Genomic DNA, 10,592 nt, shown 5'->3' on the forward strand with positions numbered 1-10,592 from the left:
GACCTAAGCGGCAGTGCCACGAGAAAGTGGTACTATCATTATTAACTCTACATCTTTTGGCGTGAACATGTGTATTACCACGACCGAGATTCAATGAACCATTCACATAGGGTGCATGACCATGAAAGGTATCATTCATGTAAACAGAATAACCATTATTCTCTAATTTAAATGAATAACCGTATTGCAATGAACATGATCTAATCATATTCATGCTCAGCGTAGACACCTGATAACATTTATCTAGGTTCAATACTAATCCCGAAGGCAGATGGAGCGTGCGATGGTGATCTCATCAACTTTGGAAACACTTCCAACACACATCGTCACCTTGCCCTTAGCGAGTCTCCGTTTAGTCCGTAGCTTTTGCTTCAAGTCACCAATAATAGCAACTAGACCGGTATCCAATACCCAGGTGCTACCAGGAGTACTAGTGAGGTATACATTAATAACATGTATATACTTTGTTGAAGTTGCCAGCCTTCTTATCTACCATGCATTTGGGGTAATTCCGCTACCAGTGACCGTTCCCCTTACAATAGAAGCACTCAGTCTCGGGTTTGGGTTCAACCTTGGGTTCCTTCACTGGAGCGGCAACTGGTTTGCCATCCATGAAGTTTCCCTTCTAACCCTTGCCCTTCTTGAAACCAGTGGTCTTGTTAAACCATCAACACTTGATGCTCCTTCTTTGATTTCTACCTTTTGCGGTCTTAAGTACCGCGAACAGCTCCGGGATCAACTCCATCCCTTGCATGTCATAGTTCATCACGAAGATCTAGTAGCTTAGTGATAGTGGCTAGAGAACTCTATCAATCACTATCTTATCTGGAAGTTTAACTCCCACTTGATTTAAGTGATTGTAGCACCCAGACATTCTGAGCACATGCTCATTAGCTGAGCTATTCTCCTCCATCTTGTTGGCAAAAGAACTTGTCAGAGGTCTCACACCCCTCAACACGGGCATGAGCCTGAAATCCCAATTTCAGCTCTTGGAACATCTCATATGTTCTATGGCGTTCAAAACGTCATTGGAATCCCGATTCTAAGCCGTAAAGTATGGTGCACTAAACTATCAAGTAGTCATCAGGATGTGTCTGTCAGGTGTTCACAACATCCACAGACGACGTTGTAGGGGTTTGCACATCGAGCGGTGCATCAAAGACGTAAGCCTTCTGTGTAGCAGTGAGGGCACTCCTCGGACTACGGACCTAGTCTGCATCATTGCTTACAATATCTTTCAACTTAATCTTTCTCTAGGAACTTATTGAAACAGGGAGCTACAACATGAGCTATTCATCTACAACATATTTGCAAAGACAATTTAGACTATGTTCATGATAATTGAGTTCATCTAAATCACATTATTTAATGAACTCCCACTCAGATAGACATCCCTCTAGTCATCTAAGTGAAACATGATCCGAATCGACTAGGCCGTGTCCGATCATCACGTGAGACAGACTAGTCATCAATGGTGAACATCTCATGTTGATCGTATCTTCTATATGACTCATGTTCGGCCTTTCGGTCTTCCATGTTCCGATGCCATGTCTGTACATGCTAGACTCGTTAAGTCAACCTAAGTGTATTGCATGTGTTCCGAGGCCATGTCTGTACATGCTAGGCTCGTCAACACCCGTTGTATTCGAACGTTAGAATCTATCACACCTGATCATCACGTGGTGCTTCGAAACAACGAACCTTCGCAACGGTGCACAGTTAGGGGGAACACTTATCTTGAATTTTTAGTGAGGGATCATCTTATTTAAGCTATCGTCGTTCTAAGCAAATAAGATGTAAAACATGATAAATATCACATGCAATCAAATAGTGACATGATATGGCCAATATCATTTTGCTCCATTTGATCTCCATCTTCGGGGCTCCATGATCATCGTTGTCACCGGCATGACACCATGAGCTCCATCATCATGATCTCCATCATCGTGTCTTCTTGAAGTTGTCTCGTCATCTATTACTTCTACTACTATGGCTAACGCTTTAGCAATAAAGTAAAGTAATTACATGACGTTTATGTTGACATGCAGGTCATAAATAAATAAAGACAACTCCTATGGCTCCTGCCGGTTGTATACTCATCGACATGCAAGTCGTGATTCCTATTACAAGAACATGATCATCTCATACATCACATATATCATTCATCACATCCTTTGTCCATATCACATCACAAAACACTTGCTGCAAAAACAAGTTAGACGTCCTTTAATTGTTGTTGCAAGTTTTTACGTGGCTGCTATAGGTTTCTAGCAAGAACGTTTCTTACCTACGCCAAGACCACAACGTGAATTGCCAATTTCTATTTACCCTTCATAAGGACCCTGTTCATCGAATCCGATCCGACTAAAATGGGAGAGACAGACACCCGCCAGCCATCTTATGCAACTAGTGCATGTCAGTCGATGGAACCAGTCTCACGTAAGCATATGTGTAAGGTCGGTCCGGGCCGCTTCATCCCACAATGCCGCCGAATCAAGATAAGACTAGTAGTGGCAAGATAATTGACAATATCGACGCCCGCAACTACTTTGTGTTCTACTCGTGCATAGAAACTACGCATAGACCTAGCTCATGATGCCACTGTTGGGGGTCGTAGCATAAATTTAAAATTGTCTACGCATCACCAAGATCAATCTATGGAGTAATCTAGCAACTAGGGAAAGGAGAGTGCATCTACATAACCTTGTAGATCGCTAAGCGGAAGCATTGCAAGAATGCGGATGAAGGAGTCATACTCGTAGCGATTCAGATCGCGGTTGATTCCGATCTAAGCGCCGAACGTTCAACACACGTGCAGCCCGGTGATGTCTCCTACGCCTTGATCCAGCAAGGGGAGAAGGAGAAGTTGGGGAAGACACCATCCAGCAGCAGCACGACGGCATGGTGATGAAGGAGGAGCGTGGCAATCCTGCAGGGCTTCGCCAAGCACCGCGGGAGAAGAGGAGGACTTGGGAGAGGGGGAGGGCTGCGCCAGAACTTGTGTGTGGCTGCCCTCCCACCCTCCACATATATATAGGGGCAAGGGAGAGAGGGGCCGGCCCCCTCAGATCCAATCTGAGGAGGGGGCGGCGGCCAGGGGGGTTGCCTTGCCCCCAAGGCAAGGAGGCCCCCCCCCCCTTTAGGGTTCCCCCAAACCCTAGGCTCATGGGCCCTAAGGGGGAGGCGCCCAGCCCACTAAGGGGCTGGTCCCTCTCCACACACAGCCCATAGGGCCCTCCGGGGCAGGTGGACCCTCCCGGTGGACCCCCGGAACCCCTCCGGTGGTCCCGGTACAATACTGGTAACCCCCGAATTATTCCGGTGACCGTATGATGACTTTCCATATATAAATCTTTACCCCCGGACCATTTCGGAACTCCTTGTGACGTCCGGGATCTCATCCGGGACTCCGAACAACATTCGGTAACCACGTACATCTATTCCCTATAACCCTAGCGTCATCGAACCTTAAGTGTGTAGACCCTACGGGTTCGGGAGTCATGCAGACATGGCCGAGACAACTCTCCGGTCAATAACCAACAACGGGATCTGGATACCCATGTTGGCTCCCACATGCTCCACGATGATCTCATCGGATGAACCACGATGTCAAGGATTCAATCAATCCCGTATACAATTCCCTTTGTCTATCGGTACGATACTTGCCCGAGATTCGATCGTCGGTATCCCGATACCTTGTTCAATCTCGTTACCGGCAAGTCTCTTTACTCGTTCCGTAACACATCATCCCGTGATCAACTCCTTGATCACATTTGGCACATTATGATGATGTCCTACCGAGTGGGCCCAGAGATACCTCTCCGTTTACACGGAGTGACAAATCCCAGTCTCGATTCGTGCCAACCCAACACACTTTCGGAGATACATGTAGTGAACCTTTATAGCCACCCAGTTACGTTGTGACGTTTGGTACACCCAAAGCACTCCTACGGTATCCGGGAGTTGCAGAATCTCATGGTTTAAGGAAAAGATACTTGACATTAGAAAAGCTTTAGCATACGAACTACACGATCTTTGTGCTAGGCTTAGGATTGGGTCTTGTCCATCACATCATTCTCCTAATGATGTGATCCCGTTATCAACGACATCCAATGTCCATGGTCAGAAAACCGTAACCATCTATTGATCAACGAGCTAGTCAATTAGAGACTTACTAGGGACATGGTGTTGTCTATGTATCCACACATGTATCTGAGTTTCCTATCAATACAATTCTAGCATGGATAATAAACGATTATCATGAACAATAAAATATAATATAATAATAACTAATTTATTATTGCCTCTAGGGCATATTTCCAACAGGCGCCCGAAGCCATTCGCCGCCGTGCCGTCGCCTGAAAAGCGCTCGGCCATTCTTTTGGACTGGAGACGGCGAGAGGAGGAAGGGGGGAGAAATGGGCGCGTCGGCGGTGTAGTGTCTGTGTGTGCCTCCGGCGCGCTGGTGGTCGGCTTATATAGGCGGAGGCGCCGCGTGGTAGGCTTGGCCGGCGCGTTACGCGTGGCTTGATGGCGTGGCGGCCGAGGGGACGCGCGTCGCCCGGCCTTCACTGTGCCGCCCGTGAGGCGTCAATGGAGGCTGACCGGCGCGGCAGCGCGCGCATCGCGCAACTTTGGCATTGATTCGCCGCGGGAAACGAGGCGATGAGGACGACGAAGCGGCGAGAAGAGAGTGGAGTCGCTGACGCGGCTGGCCCGCGGCTCTTCGCGCCAAAAATGATTCGACCGGCGTCCCCGAGCGACCCCAGCGCGCCGGGTTCGGGTTGGGTCCGCCAGTGTCAATTTCGGCCCGAGCCGACGAAAACTGGGTCTTTAAGAACGTGACTGGGCCGATTTTCTGACGATGGCGACCGAAAAATCGCCTGGTGGGCCTTCTTGAAAGCGCGGGTGGAGATGCTCTCAGTATCACATCTTGCAAGCTCTCGCTCTACCTCTGCTTTGCTATCCTCGCTCTGTTCGGAACGTTCTGAATTTTTGAACACTTGCAGGTAGCTTCTGAACTCTGAAATCTGAACACTTTCAGACGTCTTCATATTTCAGGCGTCAGGCTGAGCCTGACGCACCGCCTCTCGTTCCCCACCGCCTCCCCGCCTCCAGCCGCCGAGGGTCTCCGCCGCCGCCGCCCTCGCATCCTTGCTCCCCCGTTCCCCCCACCCGGCACCGGCGCCGCCCCCGGCGACACTTCGCGGTTTCTTCACCCGGTCGCCCCGCTCAGGTCTCTCCCGCGTTCTAGGGTTAGCCCTCCTCTGTTCTGGGGTTTGGCTCGCCTTGCCGCGCCGCCCTTGTCTCGCCGGCATCCCCGCACCGCCGAAGGAGCCTCGACCGCGGCCGCCCACCCTCGGCTAGTGTGCACCGCCTTCCCTAATTACCTGAGCAGCGCCTCGTAGTCGCACGCTCCCGCATCTGACGGGCGCTCCTTGTTTCGCCGAATCGCGGCCAGTCCCGCGATGGCGGCGATGGGGCAGGAGGGGGACGACGTCGACCACTACGAGGTGCTCTGCCTGCCGTCCGGCGAGGAAGGCGCGGCGCTGAGCGTCGAGCAGATCGAGAAGGCCTACCGGACGCAGTCGCGGCTCCGGCACCCCGACAAGCGCCCCGACGACCCCAACGCCACCGCTGACTTCCAGAGCCTCGCCAGCTCATACAAGTTCCTCCGGGACGAGTCCCTCCGCCGTCAGTTTGACGCCCGCCTCCGTGGCCGCCGCGAGGCCGCAGCCCGCGCCGCGGCCACCGGGGTCAAGCGGCGGAAGGCCGTGTCCGACCTAGAGGAGCGCGAGCGCGCCTTCGCCGCCGGCGGAGGCCCCGCCGTCGACCCCGTCGAGCTGGCCAGGCGAGAGGATAAGCGGAAGGCTGCCGACGTCAAGCGCGAACTCGACGAGTTCTTCGCTGCCAAGAAGTCAGGCGTCTCTGGCTCTGCTTCGACTCCGGTAATGTCTCAGTGTTGTTTGAATCTATTCAATTCATTCGTTCTTCGTGTAGGATTGATAGCGCTGTGCTCTTGTTTCACCTATAATTGCTGCCTGCCTCTTGCTAGCGTACTTGAACCATGCCGAATTGCTTAAAGATCTCATCCAGCTAGCGTACTTCTGTATTAGTATTCTGCCTCATCATGGTTTTGTAATCAATTGCCCCGAAGTTGAGCTTTAGACTTTAGACGTTAGGTGTAAATAAAAGCCAAAATGATGCCCCTAAAACGCATACTTCTGAATTAGTATTACTGAAGAGGGACAGGGTTTGCACTTGTAACCTTGCAGAGGAAGGTGGAACAATATGTAACTGACTGCATGTAGCATTGAGGATAATAACCTTCAAACAGAGTAATAGAGTATATAATTTCGTACTGCGGGTGATGATTTTTTTAGAAGTGTTAACCTACAAACAGAGTAATATTCCCCAGAAATGCATCAACAGTACTTACCTTCAAAGTAAAATCTTAAGGTTATGCAAGAGATCTGTTGATACATATCTTTTATGTTGGTACTACTACTGACCACAACTTGATTACTTCTCCTTTTAGGCACATGGAGATAAGAAGGGTGCAACTCCAGAGAACGGACCAAAAACGGACAAGGGTAAGATCTTGAAGGTTTCTTGGGAAGGGGGTGCAGATTACTACACTGCAGCAAAGCTTGATGAGATATTTAAGCAATTCGGCACGGTTGAAGACATTGTGATCAAGACTAGGAAATCAAAGAGCAAGGGTTCAGCAATTGTTGTCATGGCTTCCAAGGAAGCGGCAGTAAGTTTCATTTATCTACTGTTTTTTTTTTGTCCTGGAGAATTTTTCTACCTTTATTAAAAGTCTTGTAGATCTTGAACTAGCACATAAAGTTGAGCTCAGTTCAGATCGACCACAAGATAGGAGTTTGCAAGCAATCGCATGCCTATGTTTTATCATGCATGGCGTCTATCTGTCTCTGTTTATGGTTCAATAATCAATATTGATGTCATTTGTTCCATTTCCATATCATATCACCGCGTGGATCTTTGCCAAGCTGTACTATCTGTCGGAATTGATTATATGTTTTTGTTGTGCGGCTAACCAACACTTGTTGACTTTTTACAGCAAACTGCACTGAAGAACCATTCTGTGTACAATGTTTTCCCTGTCCCATTGATTGTTGCTTTTGTTCAAGAATCGGGAGGGCTACCGGCAAGGTCAACTCAAACACCTGAACCGAGGACAAGCAACATTGATGGAACTGGGTTCAGCGATTTGGAAGCATCGGTATTCCGAAAACTTCAAGAGGTACTTGCTTTGGTTCTTTTTCATTTTCCACTGTATTAGTTAAATTTAATATTCATTTTTTTTGCGGTTAGTGAACAAAGAAATCCATCTTAGAATTATGTTTAGTTTCTTTTACAAGGTAGTTTAGCATATGTGTTGCGTGATAAGACATATACTTGTGTGCATTGTACAAATAGATAAGCATGAATGCATCTTTGCAGGCCCAGAAAAGGAAGAAATCTGGATAATTGATGCTCCTCGAGGCATGAGGTACCGCAAGTTACAGAGGACATTTCCCTTCGCTACAGCTGAGGATCATCGGGGCAATCCAGAACAATCTTCTAGTATCGTTACTGTTATTTTTTGATGGGTATTTTGCATCTTAGATACAGTAGTAGAACAAAGTTTTTGCTAGGAGAGGTGAAAGGGAAACGGAGCCATTCCATATCCATACTTGTGCTTTCGATCGCACACTTGTGCTGGTGAAAGGGAGTATTTTCCTAGCCCACTGAAAGGCGAACAAGTATTACCTCCGTACTGACAGAGAGGTAGTACTAAATTACTACCGATCTTTGGTTGATATAGATATGCTGATGGAAGGCAAGTCCATAATAATTTGTTTACATGATTGATTGATTGTTGTACTATTGATCTCTTTTTGTTTTTGAGTGAATGCCATCATGGCTTTATTAATCAAATAAGCACACTTACATCGTTCACTGGATATATAGTAAGAAAAGACGGGGGATCATCTACCCAATTACAAGATAAATGATTCTCATAACTATGTTTCGCTAACTCATGTGGAATACCATTGGCCTCCCAGAGACAGTGAGAGTATTGAACTATTCCTATTTCCGTCACTAGATCAATACAATCAGCATAAACTGCAGCTTATTCATTCCACCACGTTTGTCCTCCTTTGCAAGCTTCAATCACCTGCAAACAACTTCAATCACCTGCAAACAATCAGATTCAGCGACGATTTGGTGATAGCCAAAGGATGCCACCAGTTCGCCTTTTTTCATTGCCAGTGCTTCCATCATCGAGGCCGATGACGAGTATGGAACATAAAAACATGCACATGCAGGGAAATTGCCCATCTTGCTTCCATCATCGAGGCCGATGACGAGTATGGAACATAGGCCGATGACGAGTATGGAACATAAAAACATGCACATGCAGGGAAATTGCCCATCTTGTCATGGATAACCGTGCCCGTCGCCCCTTCTCCCTTTTCAAAATGAAACGAGGCATCTACGTTTAATTTAACTTGGCACGAATCTGATTTCATCCATGTAACTGATTCTCCTGTGGTTCATTAACCTGGGGAAATTTGCAAGGTCATGGAGACCATCCTGACAGGGTTTCCCTGCCACGCCATTTGCCGGGGAAGATTTCCATGACTCGAGACATCAGGCGAGAAATCATCATCCTCATCCTTGGCTTGCTCCACCTCCCCTTCCACATGAGTTGGCTCCGCCTTCCTCTATCTTTTCAGTACCATTGTATCCGTCCATTCATTTTGAGGCACCATGTGCCTATAGCTATCCGCCGCCATGCGATGGAACCAATTTCTCGAACTACATGTCCGACTCCTCCTCCGCTTCTTCATGTGACAACTTTTTGTCGGCAGCCACCAGCGATTTCACTTGTAATTTAGAGCATCTCTAGAAGTCTCCTTAAAAGCGGTCAAACCCGTAAAAAGTAACACATTTACAGTTTCGATCGAAAAAACGGTCCCTAACAAATCCCGTAAAGTTCGATCGATCGTTCAAATTTTTAAGGGGCACCGAGAATTCATCCGCGAGAACCTCATATGTACAATTTGAAAGGCAATATACAATTCAACCCGCAAACGGTCAAACCTCATTGAAGCAGATGTGCCGCCGCGAAACTGGCCGGAATCAACCCGAAACTCATCAGAATCTGTCGCCGCACATCGGAAAAGGTCGCTGCCGTTCCAAACTGTGGCCGGCTCGACCTTCACCCCCAAGGCGAGCCGGCCACGAGCGGGGTGGACCAAGCCGTCGGCAGCCCAAATCCAGGCGGGGCGGAGCCGGAGAAGGGGCGCTGGTAGGAGGGTGCTCGGACGAGGCGGAGCACGGATGAGAGTTCGCCGCTTGTTGTATCGTTTAAGATACAGTTTGTAATACGATATCTGTTTTTTTCGGTCCAGTTTCACACCGTAAAAACGGTTTAAAGGGACTTTTAAACGTGTTTTTTAGGGTTGACTTTTAAGATATCTACTAGAATGCTCTTACAGTAGGTTTGTCTGCTTATGTCTTCCCTGCGCTTCAGCAAGGCTGTGCCATTCCATCGGAGGTGCCGAAGCAGGCATTCAGGACGAGCTCTCCCAGTTCGTGGCTTTTTTTTTATAGTTTTAAATAGCCGGTTATAGCCCGAAAATTCGAATCTGAGCCCGAGCTTATCTGCACCTACGCTCACGAAAAAGAATAAAATAAATACTAGAAAAATTCAAAAAATTCCAAAAAAAATTAGGGTGGTAGACAATTTGATGCGTGAGGTACGCTCCAATTTTCAAAACATTTGGACTTCTATGCAGCTCTCAGCAAAAAAGGCAATGTTTTGAAAATTAAAGCGTACCTCACGCATCAAATTGTCTACCACCCTAATTTTTTTAGAATTTTCTGAATTTTTCTAAAATTTTATGAATTTTTTTTTGACCGGGTGCAGATGCACCCGGCACCGAAACACCGCTCTCGCTATAGCCCCGCTATAGCTGTTTGAAGATGTTACCGCTAAATGACTTCATATATAATTTGCCGCTATAGCTGTTTTTAAGAATCGCCGCTAAATGCCATAGCCGCTATTTAAAACATTGATTTTTTCTCATGAACCTGGTTTCCCAAATGACAGAAAAATTCTCACCCGCTGCTTGTTTACCTAAGTGCTGTACCCCTGACAACCAAATAAGACTAAATTGATTGATAGCCGCCACATCGATCCTTTCTCACCTTTTACATGAATTCTTTTTTTACTTATTGCATGAATCCTCAAGTCTTATACCGTGCTCCTCATGGCTGAATAATATCAAACTAAGTGGGAAAAGCATGTATTCAACAAAACGACGAAACTTCAACCATAGCAAGATTGTATAGAGAAACACCAGAATCCTCGAACAGACATAAAAGCCAAAACGTTCGTGAGCAATTGCCCAGAACAAATAACGTAGGTGAACACCAATCAGCCACACCTAAAACGGTAAAGCACAGGTAAACATCACACAGTAGTGGAACTTACGCCGGATTTATAAGCATTACTGACAGGTAAACATTCGGCACACCATGCATAATTATCAGGCTTGTACTTTGATGTGATG

At 47.3% G+C, this 10,592-nt stretch overlaps 1 protein-coding gene across 1 annotated transcript; it reads left to right on the top strand.

Annotated features, from left to right (window-relative positions):
- Positions 1-5,020: 5,020 nt before the first annotated feature.
- LOC125514119 (pre-mRNA-splicing factor cwf23) lies at positions 5,021-7,881 on the top strand. Its single transcript, XM_048679382.2, has 4 exons — positions 5,021-5,948; positions 6,539-6,760; positions 7,088-7,270; positions 7,471-7,881. The coding sequence occupies exons 1-4, from the start codon at positions 5,469-5,471 to the stop codon at positions 7,495-7,497; spliced, it is 912 nt and encodes a 303-aa protein (XP_048535339.1). The 5' UTR covers positions 5,021-5,468; the 3' UTR covers positions 7,498-7,881.
- The last annotated feature ends 2,711 nt before the right edge of the window (positions 7,882-10,592 follow it).

The sequence above is a fragment of the Triticum urartu genome, chromosome 1A, assembly GCF_056163025.1.
Source record: "Triticum urartu cultivar PI428250 chromosome 1A, HENAU_Tu73, whole genome shotgun sequence".
In the NCBI taxonomy this organism is placed as follows: domain Eukaryota; kingdom Viridiplantae; phylum Streptophyta; class Magnoliopsida; order Poales; family Poaceae; genus Triticum; species Triticum urartu.

Excerpts from the sequence above, each read along its gene's own strand:
- LOC125514119 (XM_048679382.2), top strand. The coding sequence starts at position 5,469 with ATGGCGGCGATGGGGCAGGAGGGGGACGACGTCGACCACTACGAGGTG. Across the intron at positions 5,949-6,538 it reads CTGGCTCTGCTTCGACTCCG|GCACATGGAGATAAGAAGGG; the intron begins GTAATGTCTCAG and ends TTCTCCTTTTAG. Across the intron at positions 6,761-7,087 it reads TGGCTTCCAAGGAAGCGGCA|CAAACTGCACTGAAGAACCA; the intron begins GTAAGTTTCATT and ends GACTTTTTACAG.